We start from the raw sequence: 19103 nt of genomic DNA on the forward strand, positions 1-19103 counted from the left end.
AGGGTGTGGTGTGGACTAGTATACACCCACCAATTTCTCATCCACACTATAAAACACCCCCTTAGTAAATGAATCATTTAGGCTACACTTGAATGTGATGTAAATTTTACATCGGTTCGGTTTTGTATGTGTTTGGAAAGAGGGTGTAATTATTATCGACGTAAAACTACACTCCACTTTAGTTTTGCGTGCATTTGGATGGATTGTAGTTTTACGTCGATAAATCGATGTAAAACCTCATCAGCTCTAAAGTTTGGAAAGGGGGTGTAATTATTATCAACGTATACCAACAATCTGGTTCAGTTTTATGTGCATTTGGATGGAGTGTAGTTTTACGTCGATAGTCGATGTAAAACTTTACACTCTTCCACCTATCACTATTTTCAAAAAAGCAACGATTATTTTCCAGTTTATTATAAAATGTCATCAATGTATTTTTACACTGATGATATTTTACACTAACTTCAAATGCAACCTTAGGACCATTAACAACTCACTTCAAATGCTTTTATAATACCAATTTTGCCCATATCCAAAATCTTGAAATTTCCAACTGAAATCCTTATTTAATTAAATAAGAAGATAAACCTAGTTTTAAGTACGAGAACATGAGAAGCAATGGGTGGATAGCCATATGTTTTGTCACCAAACTCTTGAAACCTTTTCAATCTTTTCTCATTTTCATATCTTCCAATTTTTTTGTCTGCCAGAGTCCAACCTGGCTTCCTTGATTCTCGTTCCCAAGTTAAATCCCTTATCTCAGTGGAGATGCCAAAAATATTACGATTGTTTTGAAATTTTAGGGTTTTTGGAGGAGACACTTTGAATATTGAAATTTTAGGCTTTTCAGAGGGGAATGGGATCTGCTCCTCACACGGGGGCGCCTCATATGCACATCCACCGTGCATTGGGAACATCTTCCGTGAATAATAATTTATAAGTACAAGAGATGTTTCCAATGCATGGTATGATATGCGTGTGAGGTGCCCTGTGTGAGGAGCAGATCCGGTCTCTTTTCGAGGAGACATTAATTTGGGGGGTTTGAGTTATGAGATTTCTTTTTGGGGATTTTTCGCACACATGTGTCTTTGTCCAATGCACATGTCACCATAATACAAATTGGGTATAAAATATTGTGCTTCAAACATTTGGGGATTCTTTAAGACACGTGTTTCTCTCTAATCAAATTCAGGTCGAGTACATTTGGGGGTGTTCTTTTTTGGATTTTGGGAGGGAAAAGTTGGTCAATGGGATTTTGGTTCCCATTGACCAAGAATCCCATGTTTATTTTTCAGATTTATGTGAGGATCAGGGACAGTTTATTTTCTTGGGTATTACTTACCTACCCATCTCCTAAGTGGGTACATAACTTTGCCACCTAGGAGGAAAGTTGCTCACAGTTAAATAGAACAAAAATGTCACTTTTAATAATGGATTTTTATGGCTAAAATGGTAATTACCTTATTTACCTAAGAAATAAAAGAACATGGGTAAATACACTTACATGAGTAAGTATTTCCCAAAAAAAACTTACCCAAATAATTGCATTTACCCGAGTAAATAACTTACTAAAAAGCAAACGGGTCTTTAGGTTTTACACAGGATAATTTTAATCTTATGAATTCCGGTCTATGCATTTGGGGATTTTTCAAAAACACATATCGCCAGCGGCCAAACTATGTATATATTATAGTGGTGTGGTGCTTGCAACATGGAAGAAAGAACGGAAAGAGAAAAATAAAGAAAATTGCATGTTTTGGAGATTTATTGAACAGCTAAAGTCATTTTTGTCTTTTATATTTTATTTACTAGATATACATTTTATATAGATATATGTATATTATATAAATAATTTCCCAAATATACAAGATATATTTCCCAAATATACAAGATATATTTCCCAAATATACAAGATATACAAACCGTCAAGCATGGAAATTGAGGTAATTTGCATAAGATTGTCACAGGTCGGGTCCATGTAGAACTGGAACCGACCTGACAAGAAATATTAAGGATAACTCAGGCCGGGTCTGATCCAGTTCAATAAATTGGGACAAAATATCATGATCGGAATCAAAACAATCGTTTGGTCCATCGGGTCGGACCCGATCCATTGATAGCCCTCAATTTGCATTATTCGTGGCGTCAGCCGATCCATTCACAGCATAGATAGTGTTGATTTTTGCTACGGAAAGTAGGTGAGGTGATATTGGAGTTCACATCAGCGCCCCCACAATGCCCAGGACATCCCGACCTTATATTGGGAATATAAGATGTTCCCAGTACAAGGTCGACATGTGCTAAAGGCACTGTGGAGTGCTGATGTGAATTCGCGATGTCTAGCATCATTTGTGGCGTCAACCTGACTCGTCGAACCATGCATAAAGCGTTTGCTAGCCTGTGCTGTCCACACGATTTTTCTGGTTGCTTTTTAGCCACGTGTCACACGGATAGGGTGAGCTGTTGGGTTGCGGACGTTAGATCTCCTTGTGGGACCCACGTATTATTGAGATGACGTGGCGCCTACAGACGACTTGGAACACGAGATGATTGGGCGGATGGGTCGCTTTCTTTCTTCCTTTCTTGTTGGATGGCTTATAAATAACGCAGTATGCAGGTGAGGTAGTAGATATACAACTATACAGGTCCAAAAAGACGCGGGTACGATTCCCGCAACACCAACCTTTGGTTCTCTCTCTTGTTGTGTGGATTGGATTCTTGGTGAAGAAAGATGTCAGGTCCTCAGTGCTGTGACAATCCACCCACCCTTTGCTCAAGCTGCGGGGAAGGGTCCGTTCTGGAACTAGGAGGCCTCAAGGCTTACGTTGCTGGCTCCCAAGATTCTAAACGTGGAATCCTTCTCGTTTCTGACATATTTGGTGACTACCCTCTTTATCTTTAATTTGTATTTACTCTTATAGTGCTGTTACATTCCAATTGTTCATGGATTCACGCTTGAGGTGTTTTTCCAATAAGTGGGGCTCCTGCTTGCTTTTCGTCTTTTTTCCTTTTTTTTTTCTATTTTTGTTTGCTTTAATGTTTGGTAGAGAGTTTAATTTGGCTGAGTTTTGAAGATATTATGCATTGCACTCTTCACATCGTTGATGAAGTTTGGAAATGAAATTCCCAAGGTTGTATTTGTTTCAACCTAAAATGGATGAAAATTATATATGCTGTAACTTTTGAGTATTTTCGCCTCTTTTATGGTTAAAACCTTATGTTCTTGTCGTTTACATCAAAACAAGTTAAAAGGGGTGGAAGGCAAAGTTTTCCCTGCAAAAGAGGTGAAACCAATAGCTGAAAATATTTCATCTGAAAATTTTTCATCCCAGGGATAAACGAATGCAGCTCGAATAAATTCTTCTTCTTTTTTTTCTTTATTTTATTGGTAATGTGATGACAGAATGGGCAGGGAGAGGTTTTAAACAAACTGGCATTCATTGATCAACCTTGTCTTTATTAGTTATCATCACCACCATTATGCTCGCCTTTAGTTATCATATTCCTTTCCATCAATCTTTTTTTTTCGGGAAAAAAGTAAAATATTCATTGTAAAAGATTGTAAATGAGAGGATGCATCAGGGTTCCATCCTTAAAAGGTAGAGCTCAAGCTATGGCTGTACAGAATGATCCTTTCTGGACCCTTCCCCTCCTAGCTAAGCTATCAACCACTAAATGTAAGTGAGAGATAAAGGAGTTCATATTATCTCAAATCTCATTAAGTGCCAATTCTCTATGGACTTGAACTAGCTTTTCATTTTTATCTGATTACATTCAGCGAGTCTATATGAACTAAGGTTATGTTTGGCTTGACAGGAAATAAGAGAGAATCAGAAAGTTAAGGGAAAGGTCTTAAGGAAGTCTCGTGGTCTTAGATTCTTAGTGATTCTTGACCAGATTAGCAGAGCCACGACCTTGGACCCAGTTAAGGACTGTAGGCTGAGTATACAATTAGGTCACTGAAATACCAGAAGGATCCTTCTGGGTCGGACCGGACTGCTTGAAGAGCTTCTGTTGAGGAGAGGAACCAGGCCATTGAGTAGGGATGAGGGAACGATTGAAGGAGGGCTGTGAGGGGAAGATTGGAGAATTTCCACTAGATTCCCTTGGATGGAGCAGAGTGAGATACCTTTAAATTACTTGGTTGCTAACATCCAAGAACTGAACATGAAAGGAGTCTAACTTGGAAGCACTTAGAAAGGTGCTGCTTTACCTTTAAAAAGTCCCAATTGTTTCTTTCCCTCCAAACGAAACTCATCAGTTGATAGAATGCATTAAAGCCTTTGGTTAGAGCTTTCCTCAGATCTAAGGTCTACTCATCTCCATTAAACAAGTATATCCATTTTTCATGCTGCCAAGGGCCACCCATTCAAAAAAAAAAATCAGGCCAAACAAAAAAGACCAAAGACTCGATATTATTTTACCATGCAGCAACATGACTCCTTGTCTTTCAAACATGATAATGCATGCTTGGAAGAAATGAGAAAAGCTGCAGGTTGGTTTATTCTTTTTTAGCAATAGGCCATATGTGTTGTTCTTGCCATTTGCTGCTTCACCAAACAAGAATAATTTAAGGGGACATAAGGAAGCAAAATCCTTAAAGCCCAAAACACTTCAGTAGTTGGTTTTGAAATAAGGACTTTTAGAACAGGTCCACAGCACTTCTTTTTCACATTCCAACCCTAACAATTAAACGTGAGAAACTGATATTCAATTTAAACTTGTTGTGAAGAAAACAAAAAATAGCAAAGAAAATACAAGAAGAACCAGAGAATACACAGATTTACGTGGTTCAGTGTATTGATCTTATGTCCACAGGATCCTTGCAGAATTTTCACTATTTCTTTGTCAACAGTTACAACCTAGCAAGAATGCTAGTGTTATATCATTGAACAAAGGTTTCTTTTCAGTACCCTAATCTGGTTACAGTTGAAATCAAAGTGTTCCCAAAGTCCCCTGTAGGACATTACATGGACAAATTTCGCAGTGTCTAGGGCAGGGGCTCCAAGAGACACCCCCTGCTGGTGTTGTTTCCTCTTCCTTCCTAATACATAGAAAGTTTCATCAGAATTTTAAAGTGAGTAGATAGAATTCCATATTTGATTGTAGATACACTTAGAATCCAAAAAATGATTTAGTCGTAAAATTATCAGCAGTATCATGGTACTGGATTGTAGAGTAGGGGGAGAGAGGAAAATGTAGAGGAGAAGAGGTTTTCTTGATCTCAGCGTTCCAAGGTAGGCATTGGAGGTGTAGGTTCCAAGATTGGCCACTGTCATCCATAGACCAATAACCAGAAATAATGGCATCCTTCCAGAAATGAACCTGGAAAATATGAGGAAAAGAACTCGTAGATTGCTTGCCCCACCAAACTTCAGTTCAGAATTTTCTTCTAAAGGCCTTTACCAACCTTAATCAAAATAATGGGTAAGCTGTGGTTGTTGTCATGCTTATTCTTTAGCAGAACCTCATGTTTTTAGATGTTTCCATGAACTGGTTGCAGTTATATTCTATTCCCATGCTTAGTTTATAAGCCTCTATTTGGGGATTATGCCATCAATGATAGGATATATATATATTGGTAAGTGACAATGATAGGATATTAGCTATGGTATTTTGGTTTTATATGTCCTAATGATCATTATTGATTTTTTTTTTTTTTTGGTTTAAGATTGTATTTCTTCTCCATAGTAAAAAGTGATTTTAGATTGAATTGGAAATTAGCTATAAAAGGGTGCTTTAGGTGTCATAAAAATGAGTACTTGTACTGTTTGTGACTTGTCTTTCTCTTGGTTATTATCGTTAGTCTTACACGGATGTTACCACCTTTTCAGGATATGAAGCACCAAACTTGAGGTATGTGAAATTTTTTTTCTGCTATTAGAACTTAGTGATGTTTTTCCTATTAATTCCAAGGCATTAAAAGCTGAATTTTACCTTGCATCCATCTTCTTGTGCAGCATTAAAATATTAAATTGTTGTTAGTCAATTTGCTCCATGGTAAGAATGGTAGCTTCCTGGGTTATGCTATTGAAACATATTGGTACAGTTAAGATTTAAGAGGGAAAGTAAAAGGGGTTTGCTTCAGTATTTTATTATCAGAACCTTTTGGTACAAATTTATATACCAAGTTTTCAAAGTGTTGGATATAAGGAGACAATCATTGAGAATATATATATATATATATATATATATATATTTGGTAGCTTGCTTTGACTGTCATAATTGTTCTTTTCACGTGCAATTCAACAAGGCCCCTTTTAACCACCATTATATTGGTTTCAGTTGTGAACTGTGCTAGTACAAGTTCTACAAGCGATGGTGATTAAGTTCCAATCTGACATCAGAGAAGCATCTTTCTTCTGAGGGCTCATGATTGAGTCAAATCATTTCCATTTTATATGGTAGTGTCTGTGCTGTTTCAAATTGCAATCTATAATTAAATTACCCTTTTCTATTGCCTAAATTCCACTAGTAGTGGTGATTAGGTTCCATTCTGACAGTAGAGAAGCATCTCCTCTTCTGACTTCTGAGGGTTCATAGTTGAGTCAAAGTCTTTCCATTTTATTGTTAGCTATTTTCTTGCCTAAGTTGTTTCTTTAGCACCAGTAGATGGCAGTGGTTGTTCTGTTTCAAATTTCTATCTATAATTACTGAACAGGATAGAATAGCAGAACAGGATTCATGTAGTTGACCCCATATAGTTGGGACAAGGCTTAGATGATAGTGATGAATATAAGTTCTCTATCTGTAGTTTTATATGACAAAATATACTAAAATAGAAGAAGAAGAGGAAAAAAGAAAGAATATAAAATGGATTAAAGATTTATTAGCAGCAAAGGATGTATAGAAATCCATATTTACACAATGAATTGATTTAGCCAACAACAAAAGGATAAGAATTCATCCATTCAATGTTTTGACATGACAAAGCAGGCAAAAGAAGAGCCAGAGATTAGAAAAAGGGGTTTGATGGTTGTCCTGTTTATAAAATATGTCAAGTTAAATATACCGATAGAGAGGTTATTCAGCAACATTCCTTCCCCCACACCAGACATAAAGGTACCATAAAGTATTTTTTTTTATTGTAAAAAAAATTAATGGTACCTTTGGTAATAAAGAAAATACTTTCAATGGATGCACTTTAGGATATTGTTCTATATTCAATTGGCATCTGGAATTTTGTAAGGGTTAGATCTTATCGCTTTTACAGGGCTTAAGGTTGTCTCACATATTATTGCTACTCTCTGTAGGTGTAAGGTATTTTTCAAATGGTTAAAAGATAGATAACTAAGGATAGAAAGGGCCTATGGTTGCTTCAAGAGTTTATTAGGAAAGACAGATTGGTAGCATCATGGATGAACATCTTGTTCAAATAGGTCTACAGATCACTCAAATCAATTTCTGAGATTTATTAGGGGTTTGACCTTTGTGCGGCTAATTGTAGGGTTTTTTCTTTTTTTTGTTTGTAGAAGTGAAAATGGATGACTGTACATGGGGTGAAACTTCCCTAAGAGAACTTTAAGAAATGTAATTACAATAAGAGGGAATTGGTTGAGATATTGTGTGCCTTTGCCCAAGAGAATTTTTGCTAAGATGCTCTGTAGTCTGTAGTATTTCATCAGTGTGAGAGGATTTGCCTTCAAAAATTCTGCTGTTCTTCTCCATCCAAATTGTCCAAAATGCTGCTGCAGGTATCATATTCCAAATAATTCTTCCATTAGCCGAGAGGCCCTTCAACTCTCCAGCTGTGTAGGAAGTTCAAGACTGTATTAGGAAAGACCCAACATAGGTGCAGGTTAGCCAAAAGATGGTTCCAAATGATTTTTCTGAGTGGGAAGTGCAGAGAAAGGTGGTCTACAGTCTCCTGAGAAGCATTTCAAAGAGGACAGTTGGGGGAGTTCATGGGAATACCTTGCTTACTTAGCTTATCTTTGGTGAGGCATTTGCCATGGGATACAGTCCAAACGCCAAACTAGGAATGCAACTTTTGAAGGCACTTTCTGTGCCCAAACAACCTTATGAGGGAAGGTGTGTCTATTCAAACTGAGGTGCTGCATCATGGATTTAGCTGAGTAGGTTCCCTTCTTATCCCCTTTCCAAATTCTGCTGTCCTCTTCTGTGTTGATAGGCTGAAATTGCTTCAGATGGAGGAGCACATCTTATAGATTTTCAATCTCCCAGTCAAACAGGTTTCTTCTGAAAACTGTTGCCTCTTTGTTTGTGGCTGCATTAAAGAGGCTAGGGTAGATTTCATCAAGGGCCTATCTCCACACCACAAGTACAACCAAAATCTTAGATGTCAGCCATTGCCCAGCTTTCTGACAATGCCTTCTAGGAATTCAATCTCCAATGCCCCTTATTAAGAAGCACTGTGTTCAAGTTCATTACCCAATAGATGCCAAGCCACCCATTTTCTTGGTGGAGCAGATTTTTGCCCAATCAACAAGTTGGATTTTCTTATCATATTTCCACCCTTTCCAGAGGAAATCTGTTTGGATCTTTTCCAGACTACTTCCACATTTAATCTACAAATATGCCGGTTCAACTCTTTGTATTCTTCATTAATTTTTTTTTTTTTATGGGCAACAATTTATTAATCAGGAAATAAAAGCTTTATAAAGCTGGCATCCCAGAGTAGTGGTGTTTTTTGCACTCTTCATTACCAATTTCAATAATATCTCACCAATAAAAAATTGGATTTAAGGGGTTGAGTTTTACGTTGCTTTCAGATTGTTGGTGGTTTTAACCTATCTTTTATTTTATTTTCATCTCTTTCATTGTTTTCCATAGTTCGCCTTCAAATCACGTAAATGATGTTAATTTTGAACTTGTAAAAATTATGAATGCAGATTGATAATTTACTGAACATTGTATAAAATCTTGACTTTATGAACTTTATGGTGTATTTAGTCAAGGTTCATGGTGAAGACTTGTTCCATTATTCAAAGTTTCGTAAACAACACATACAGCGTTATGTATATGAAAGCTAGTATTCTAAGTAGAGATATGTTCTAAACCATGGGGGAAATCAACAGCAGTAAAGCGATATGGTTGTCTACTTACACTTCTGTTTTCAGAGTGCTTCTGAATTCCTGATCCTGTTCTTCTAAGTAAATAAGGTTTGTGACAGAAAAAGTGAAAGGATAGATATGAGAACAAGATCCCAAAGTACCTAAGATGATGCTCTCCCCAAACATATTTCTATGACAACTCAACTAGTAACCTTGAGATCTTTGGTATTTTCGGTGGTGCCACAAATTTAGACATAACATGATAATAGAAATGTTTTCCTAGTAGATAGCGTATACTGATTCTTGTCTTCCTGCTCATGCTTTGAGAAAGATGGAACTCATGCTTTTTCATTGATAAATTTTATAATGCTGGAGGAGTCAAATGTATTGGTGTTACTTTATCATTGCACTTGATTTTTATCTTTTTAATTCTATTATCATCCAATATGTTCTTCCTCTAGTAAACTTTGTTAATTGTTATGGGAAAAAAAGAATGGAGATTGAGTTGCTGGTACCATCATTAGATTTAATGTTCTGTTAGAAAGATCTTGTAGTTGGGAAGCTTGTATTGGATTATTGGTTCTAAACTGAAGGCACTGGGGACACCATTTATATAGACCTCAAAGCTTAATGTTGATGTGAATTTGTTACTTATTTAACCAATGTTCATTCCGTGAGCATGAAGCATTTTTATTGCCTGGCATGTGAAAAAAATGTGTTGGGAAACTAATGTGAACAGCATTCAACTGTGAAGGAAGCTTGCAGATAAAATCGCAGCTGCTGGGTTCTATGTGGTAGTTCCTGACTTCCTTTATGGAGATCCCTATGTACCTGATAATGCTGAAAGGCCTTTACCAGTCTGGATAAAATCTCATGGACCGGTTAGCTTCTTGACCATCTTGGATATTGATATAAACTTGAAATTTGTTGCTTAATTTAATTTTTGGAAAGCAGAAATCATTTTCTTATAATTATTATCATTTCCTTTGGATTGTATACTTGTATTCTGATAATAAATGTAATATTATTGTAAGAGAAGCTATACTGATGCATCTGGCTAAATAAAATCCATTCGAAAGAAATCATGTAATATTCTTGTCCAACTTGTGCTTTACCTCTTGGTGAGCCACGTTGTGTAATCCATTGCACTTGGGCCAATTTATTTTTCTGTTGTATTTAATAAAACTATATGCTCAATTTTTTTGTAACCATCTAAGTTGTATTTCTAGAGTTGATGGACATTTCTAATTTATGGTATGCTGATCTTTTCATGACTGTGGACTTTTTCGTAGTCATTGTCCCTAGACCTAACAGATCTATTTCTTTTGGTTGTATGTGAATGGTGGTGCTACCTTGCATAATGTACAACAAACTATATCATAATTGTCTCTTTTATTTGCTTCCAAGTACCACTTTTCATGTCATTTCATGTTTTAGTTTACTAGTTTTGCATGGCTGTTGTATTACCATTTAAATGGTGTTTGTCAAGGTCTTTAACTACAGAAGCATGCTAATAAGTTACCAACACTATTGTATGTTTCCTATAGGACAAAGCATTTGAAGATGCAAAACCTGTTATTGATGCTCTAAAAGTTAAAGGCATAACTGCAATTGGAGCTGCAGGATTTTGCTGGGGTGGTAAGATATCTTTTCGGCTTTTCAGCTTTTGGTTAGTGATATTTGGAACATTTTTTGTTGCACATGCATGTGCATGTATATTGGTAGGTGGGGGAGATTGGCCTACTAATTTACTCATACTGTCTCTCATTAGTTGTCCACTTTTTAAATTCTTCTCAGCGAAAGTGGTTGTGCAACTAGCAAGGTTTGATCAGATTCAAGCTGCAGTGCTTTTACATGCTTCATTTGTCACGGTTGATGATATCAAGGGTATGAATTTTCTTAGCCAAAGACTTTTAGATTATATGTTGCTTATTACATATTATTTCATCTAATTTCTGCCTTTTGGTTGCATCCCATGGTTTTAGAAAGATCCACTAATTAATCTTTATTGGTTTACTGATGAAGAAAATAAATTATTATTCATTTAGATCTAATTAATAGTATGATTTTCTTGTTTTCCTTTTCAGAGGTTAAGGTTCCCATTGCTGTGCTTGGAGCTGAGATTGATAAGATGTCTCCACCGGAACTCTTGAAACAGTTTGAGGAGGTTTTATCTTCTAAATCTGAGGTGAGGGATTTCCAGAGCTGTACAATTAAGAAGTTATCAATGTCTATTCTTCTACATTAATTCTTGGAATTTGTGTAACCCAATGGAAAGATGACCCAGAAATTAAAAGAAATTTATCCAAGAAAGGTGAAAAAAAGAAATGCAGTTATATCAGTTGTTCCTTAGGTTTAGTTTGGGAAGAGTGCAAATACAAATATGTGCAGTGCAAATACAAGGATTCGAAATACCATATATAAGGTTTTGCACTGTACATATTAGTATTTGTATTTTTCCCAAACTAAGCCTTAAGTAGATTCTATTCTTTGATCGTTTCTCATAGATGTGGTGGAAAAGTATCTGGATGCACAATTCTTCTTGGGTACTTGACAAGGCTTTGCTGATGAACTTGCAAATGTTGGTCCATGATTCTTTGTACAACCCCACTTGTGACAAAGGATCCTTTTCTCATGCTACTTTCTTACCACTTTAGAGGTAAATATTGGTTGGCATTCTCTTTGTGTCCTCCATTCAACATATTAGTTTAATAAATCTGAAAGACCATCACATCACAAAATTCCACATTCAAACTAGTATCCAAAGTGGGGCTCGAAATAGGTTTTGAAGAGTAATGAAATCTAGACAAAAAAAAGTGGTCCATGTGCACAGACAATCTAGAATTAACTGAATCGTTCTCTCGCATGGACGTGTACATGGACATTGACATAAATGCTTTTGTTTTCTGAAGGCCATAAGTAAATTAGGGTTTAATTATCCTATCTACTGTATGTTCTTCAAGGACCCCAGTTTCATGTTTTTGAATTTCTGCCCCAGAAAAGAACTGAGGCATGCTGTTTTCAATTACTAACAAAGGTTGGTGGTTTTCCTCAGGTTGATGGTTTTGTGAAGATTTTTCCTGGGGTTGCACATGGATGGACAGTTAGGTACAGTGCTGAAGACAAGGCAGTCGTGAAGTCTGCTGAGGAGGCTCATCGGGACATGCTGGAGTGGTTTACCAAATATTGTTGAGAAAGAAGATGCTGGACCATATTGTGGAAACACATTAGACCATTTAAAATTGCTTTACGGTATTGTTAAGAAGGGGAAAACAAAAGATACTCACTGTGTTTGGTGTCCAATGTTATAGTTGATTAGCTTATTTGTTTTGTTTTTTTTTTTAATCATTGAAAGCCAAATTGATAGATGGGATGGGACCACCCCTCTGACGGCTCCATATTACCGGAACCAACATTGGGTAGCCAAACTGCTCTTAGTTCCAGTTTGGGTAGCCAAACTGCTCTTGGTTCCAGTTTGGGTAGCCAAACTGCTCTTAGTTGAAGGTTTTCCTACATTTTCCTTCCTTTCCCTATATTTTCCTTCAAACCTAACATAGCCTTAAGGTTCGACTTTCCTGCATCATAGTTTTTCCCTAAATCTTGTTATTTATTTTTCCTTGTAAATATGAGAAAAAGGTAATTAACATCAATATCCTTTAATGATTTCTAAGAAGAAAGCCAGACAAGGAATCACCAATTAATACCTTGAAGAACTAGGTAAAAAAATGGCTAAATTGTTGAAACTTTCTCCTCTGAAGTTTTGAACTGTTGCTGAAACTTCTCATAAAGTTTGTTAATTGCAATTATCTCTCTTGAACTTTCTGACACAATTGCAAGTAAATGCCCTTCATTAAAATTCTTTGATAAGAGGCATGAAAATGTCCAAAATACCCATACAATTACTATTGACGTTAGTTTCTATAAAAAACAATACAAACTTTATGGAAAATAAAAAAAAGTTTAAAGTTACAATTTTATCTGAGTGATTGATATGAAGGGAAATTTTGGAAAATAAAGTCAACATTGGAAAAGAGAATGGATGGATTGAGGGGGGTAGCAAACTAGCAATTGATATGAAGAGAAAAATTAGAAAATAAATATGTTCAAACTTCAAAGGTAACTGCATGGTATTTTGGTCATTTTCATGCCTCTTTTTAGAGAATTCTAAGAGAAGGGGGTTTACTTGCAACTGTGCCAGAAAGTTTAGGGGAGGTTTCAACAACTTGCCCAAAAAAAGTGATAATTTGCTTAACCAATCCCACATAATAAATATAATACTATCTTAATTTGAAGTCAGACATTTTACTTGTGTTTGTTTCAACAGAAGTATTTTAAATTTTAAATATACTTCTACAATTTTTATGATGCAAATTTTGTTTTGCTTGCCATTTGCATCAAAAGAAATGAGAAAGGATGCAAATATTCAATCCAAAAAAGTTTTAAACCCATTTTAACAAATGCAGCCAATATTAGTCTACTCCGATATGTAAATATTTCTGGTTTTTTTGGATTCTCAACCAGATGTTTATTGGATTAGGGTAACTTAAATTTAGGCTATGTTTGTGTGAAGGAAAAAGTAGGGAAAGGAAGAGAAATGTAGGGGAACCTTCACAAATCTTGTATAGGTTTCCTTACCTTTCCTTTTCTTTCCCTACCTTTTCCTTCAAACCAAACATAGCCTTAAGGTTAATTAGTGTGCCTTGGGATTGGAAACTTTAAAAATTGACCTTAACCCAATAATACAGTTTTTTTTTTCTCATCTCTACAATCTACTTGTCAAAACATACAATTTGGGGTATCTTCACCAATGGTCCAATATGGTTGATTCGCTAGTCATGGTTTTTAACTTTTTAATGTTGAAGTCACAAAAAAGGGTCCAAATATATCTAGTTTTCATTTTTTAAAATTTACTGTTTTGGGTTGCAAAAAAGATTGGCAAAAAGAAAAGAAATCTAAGAAAGTGACTTTTCTTAGTTAAACCAAAAGAGAAGACATAGTTAACACAAGATAGAAAAGTATGTTTTCTTTTTGACCAACTTTGTTTTCTTTTAGAAAAAGAAGAGAAACTAGAGGTAAAGAATGCGGACTGGAATGTGATAGAAAGCCAAAGTAGCCCTACTTTCTTATAAAAAAAGGGGTTCCACAAATATAAGGAATGTTTTTGGGAAAACAGTTGACACTAAGGTTGTAATTTGTAATGAAAATGAGAAAATAAATAAAGTAGAAACATAAAGATAAAATAAAAACTTTGATTAATTAAACCCCATGAATTTTGATGAAAATCCACATCATTTGTTATAATTTTTATGATGTTGGTTGATTGGATATAAATTTTTACGGTATAATGTCTTTCAGGCATCATAGTCGAACGACTCGAACCCTTTCTAAAGTATTCATTGAACTTGTTAATGTTGGATGTGATACAGCAATGATCAACACAACTCATTAAGCACCGTGTCATTGGCCTCACTCGTAGATAAGGTGGGCCTGCTCCATCTTAGAAGTTAACGTCTTTGTCTGCTACTGGGTAGCTGGAGTAAGGCCCATTTACGCCCCTCCATGTTGTATTGTTTTCATGGTTTCTACCTCAATGTCAACGTACAATTAGCCCAGTAATTTGTAGTATCGTATCTAGTTGTGTGTGATTTTCTGATGGTTACATGCAAAAGAAAGGTGAATGAATGATTTTCTCGATAAATGACATTCAATAGGAAAAGAAAAGGAAAATCAGATTCCCAATTTTGAGGGTGTTTCACTTGAATTGGAAAACAAGCCTCAATAATTGAAAAATGCGAGGATTGCAAGATGTAAACTGAGAGGACCAATCTCTCTGTTTGGAAAATGACTTAAGGAAACTTGGAAGGAATGTCGTTTTCTCATAATTAGTACTTCTTTCTTTTTGGAAAATATATGTTTTTAAAATTCATTTTGTGTGTAGTTTCTGGGGTTAAAAATTAAAATGATCCTCACCCAACACAAGTAGGGATGGTAATTTTCCTCATTTTCCCGATCCCCGTAGGGATCCGCCCCGAATGAGGCGGGGATGGGGATGGGGAAATTTTCATCCCCGTTAATAGGGACGGGGAGAGCACTCCCCGCCACGCGGGGACCCCAATCTCCGCCTGTAGGATTCCCACTAACATATATGTATATATGTATGTATACATTATGTATGTACACATATGCCTATATATTAATGTTTTAAAAATATAGTTGAATATGTTTGAATCTTTTTTAATAGATTGTAAATTTTAATTATTTTATTTTTATTTTTTAAATAAAATAAAAAACAAAAACAAAATTATTAACATTATAAAAAATTACGGCGAATGGGGATCCCTGCAAGGATGGGGGTTTTCGCGGGGACGGGGATGGGGAGACACTCCCCGTCCCCGCCCCGCCCTGTTGCCATTCCTAAACACAAGTGTGAATGGCAACATAAATCCTGTTCATTCATTATGCTCTCTATAAGGCTATAATTATTAGTAAAAAGAGAAAATCTATGATACTGGTAAGACATGACATTAAAAGAATTTTGACCAATCAAAACACCCCGGTGAATTGTGATGAATACCATGCAATTGGTCATCTCTTTTATGATACCAGTTGATTGGATGTAAGTTTTTTTGGTATCATGTATTTTTAGTATCATAGTCGATTAAAAATAAAGATCCATTTGCTTCATAGTCAGAATCAAAATAGGAATGATCCATTCCCATAGTCTGTTCCATTCAGACAGGAATGGGAATGGAAATTAAAATCGATAAGAATGGCCATTCCCTCAAATAGGAGAATGCCATTCCAGCAGGAATGGGAATGAGATTCCGATTCCGTCCAACCAAACAGTTGGAATCAGAATAGCCCATTCCAATTCCGATTCCAGACCCCTATTCCTGCAAGCCAAATGGACCCTAAGTTAATTTCTTCAAATGTATTCCTTTTGGTCTTTGTAGTGCAGTGCAAATGAAATTTGTACTGGTGTGAATGCATAAGAATGCAAATAAGCTGGTGTTTAAATTTCTTACTTTGTTTCAGGTTTGACTTTGTTTTGTTTGTCAGATAAGAGTAAAATAATGCAATATCCACTTTATATGAAAGATAATGAGGGTAAGAGGAAGGATTTTCATTTGGGAGGAGTAAACATCATGCTACTTCAATTCTCTCTCATATAAAGTTTTTTTCTTTTTCCTTTTTTGTTTTTTGATAATCCTTTCACATAATGTTGGATCACAATATCACATCATTCCAATCTCAGAATGATGTGATATTGTGATCCAACAGGATTATCAAAAAGAAAAAAGATAAAGATAAAGATAAACTTTATATGAGAGAGAATTGAAGTAGCATGAAGATGGTGCAAAATTTGCACCAGCTTTTGGGATGCAAGGTTTGCATTGTCCATGGATGTAAATTTAATAAAATTGAAAATTTTGCATCAGGTAGGAGAGCATTTATGGTTACAAGAAAACATGCAAATCTGAAGCAGGTGAAAATGTATATCTCGTTTGGATTTGTACTTCAAAGAAATGGAGCCTTGAGCAGTACTAGGACACTGTTTGAAATAATCTCAAAAAATTCTCCAAAATCTGTATTTAAGGCTCAATTTGGAAGAAGTACAAATGTAAATATGTAGAGTACAAAACCTTATATTTTGTATTATTTTTTATATATTTGTACTGTGCATCTGTATATATTTGTATTTGTACTCTTTTCAAACTGAGCCTAAACAGGGTAATATTTCTATAAAATATTCCCAAAACAAATTTAATATGTATATAAGGCTGTGTTTGGTTGCAGTTCAAATCTTGATCTTGTACAAAATTTGTACGTGGTTTAATTTTGCTTTTGGTTGTTTGTAAATTTGCATCCTTACCTGATACATAATTTGGTAATTTCTTTAGCATTCACTGTACAAAATTTGCACCATCTTCTTCCCACCTGGGCACCTCAATTCTTTCTCAGATAAAATGGGGACCACATCATCTTGCATCCTACCTTATTCCAGGACAAATAACCATCCTCCTATCTCTATTCTATTTCATTTAAAGTGGAGGTCACTTTATTTTATTTTATATTATACTTCTCACAAACAAATAGTACAAAGTCAAATCTGAACAAAAGTAAACCAAAATGCCTTTTGCACTCTCATGCATTTACATCAGTTCAAATGAAGTTTATATCGCAACCAAACGCAGCCTAAAGCCCAATCTACAAACCTCATCCAACTAAACATGTGGGGATTGGTTACATGAATCCTATTTCACCAATCTGATCAATCAAGGTTCATATCCTTTGACCAATTGTGAACTCTTAGATCATCTTCTACCTAAAAGTAACTTTTGAAAAGAAAATTAAGATTAAATTCTGAAATTTCAGGTTAAATAAATAAATCCAACCTGTTATTTTCATTTGTCACAATGGTCCCAATGAATGAAACCATGTAGGAAGGATTTACCCTGAACTTGAGCATAAACTTGAGAAAATCTGACAACATTTGAAACCATGTAGGAAGGATCTACCCTAAACTTGAGCATAAACTTCTTGTCAAACTGTGAGGTGTTTCATTACACGTGTGTAAACACCCACACCCATGCATAAAAGACGGTATGTGTAATCAACCCACATTTGCTATGACATTGTCGCTAGCCCTGCACTGAAACAATTAAATCAAAACCTTTGATTTGTTATCATAGGCCTACTTTGAAGTGAATTCTTGGTGGGGCCATTGCAGTACATCTAAGGCTATGATTTTCTGTTTTAGTCTTGCGCTACAACAGTATCATAGCAAAAGTGAACTCATGTAATAGAACACTTGTATCAGATTCATGTAATAGCACAAACAAGTTCAGCAGATCTAATCACCTAGATTCCAATTAGACTCCTAGATTTCCACCTAGGTTAGTAACATATGTATATGTGGTCATGTGGCATTCAATTTAGCGGGTCAAGAGTTATCAACTGTATTTCTGTCACAACCAAGTCCTCAAACGAAAACATTCAATAGATCCTGACCCTACATCTTTAAGAAAGTTCTTGTTTCTACCTTCTTGATCCTGCAATTCACAGTTGTTCAGAGGATTTGAGTTGAGGTACTGTTTCCCTCTTTCATTTGCTACTGTTCCAACCCATGAAGCTTGGGCCTTCCGAGCCCACTCTTCATTCAATATACCTCCATGTGGATCCGAAGGTGACCTCACTGTCATTCAACTCCTCCCTCACCAAGGAAGTTTCTCAAGTACCATTCAAAGAGTAACGTCAAAAAATAGATGCAGTTGTGACTTGCCAATATTGGACCCTGTTCTTTATTGCACTGTTCTTGGATGGACTCATCATCCCAAATTTTGTTACACAACTCTGATGAGGATATTGTCTATACTGAATATACGGGTAAGACTTTGAGTGGTCCAGCCCAATTCAGGTCCTGCTCCTAAAAGCTAAAATGGGTTCCGAAGTGGATTCAGATTCTAGCTAGAACTTGTAGTTGGGTGAATCTTATCTTGTGTATTTGCACATTCGGATCAGATTACACTGGGACCCATCACTGCTTCGTATTTTTATTGGATTTATGTTCTTGGACTGGGTCAAGGGAAAAAAAACTACAGAAAGCAAACTTTTCCCCCTTTTTTGTCCTCTATGAAATGAGATTCTTTAATTCTTTTTCTACGATTTTCCTGATAAAAGAAAAACCTACTAGGGTGAGTAAGAAAATCGAAAAACCGAACAAAGAATTCGGTTAATCAAACCGGTCTATTCAGTTTCAGTTAACCAAAATAGAAATCGACAGTTAATCGAACCGATTGGTATATATATATATATTATGTATATTATATTTTTTATATTTTCTATACATTATACATTAATAAATATGCATTATATATATAAATATATATTATTCATTATTTAAAATATAATAGTTTATATATATTTATAGTGTTTTATTATATATTTATAATATATTATAAATAATAAAAATTGATGAACCGGCAAACCAAATCAATGATTTATCGAATTAGTAAACCGGTTTACTGATTGGCTTTGATTCGATTTCAGTTACTGATTTTCCAAAAACTGATAACCTTGGTTCGATTT

The 19103-nt window shown here is 35.5% G+C and overlaps 1 protein-coding gene across 1 annotated transcript; it reads left to right on the forward strand.

The window, feature by feature from the left end:
- The first annotated feature begins 2626 nt into the window (after positions 1-2626).
- Positions 2627-12337, forward strand: LOC104601063 (endo-1,3;1,4-beta-D-glucanase-like). The gene is made up of 7 exons (XM_010264257.3): positions 2627-2879; positions 5835-5856; positions 9769-9895; positions 10562-10652; positions 10812-10901; positions 11102-11202; positions 12070-12337. Exons 1-7 carry the CDS (start codon positions 2732-2734, stop codon positions 12205-12207), a joined length of 717 nt encoding a protein of 238 aa, XP_010262559.1. The 5' UTR covers positions 2627-2731; the 3' UTR covers positions 12208-12337.
- Positions 12338-19103: the final 6766 nt, after the last annotated feature.

Source organism: Nelumbo nucifera, chromosome 3, assembly GCF_055504915.1.
Source record: "Nelumbo nucifera cultivar China Antique chromosome 3, China Antique-T2T, whole genome shotgun sequence".
NCBI classification, from domain to species: Eukaryota; Viridiplantae; Streptophyta; class Magnoliopsida; order Proteales; family Nelumbonaceae; genus Nelumbo; species Nelumbo nucifera.

What these genes read in the sequence shown, in the direction of transcription:
- LOC104601063 (XM_010264257.3), top strand. Translation starts at nt 2,732, where the DNA reads ATGTCAGGTCCTCAGTGCTGTGACAATCCACCCACCCTTTGCTCAAGC. An exon ending in TCTCGTTTCTGACATATTTG is followed by an intron (nt 2,880 to 5,834) that starts GTGACTACCCTC and finishes CCACCTTTTCAG; the next exon opens with GATATGAAGCACCAAACTTG. An exon ending in TATGAAGCACCAAACTTGAG is followed by an intron (nt 5,857 to 9,768) that starts GTATGTGAAATT and finishes TCAACTGTGAAG; the next exon opens with GAAGCTTGCAGATAAAATCG.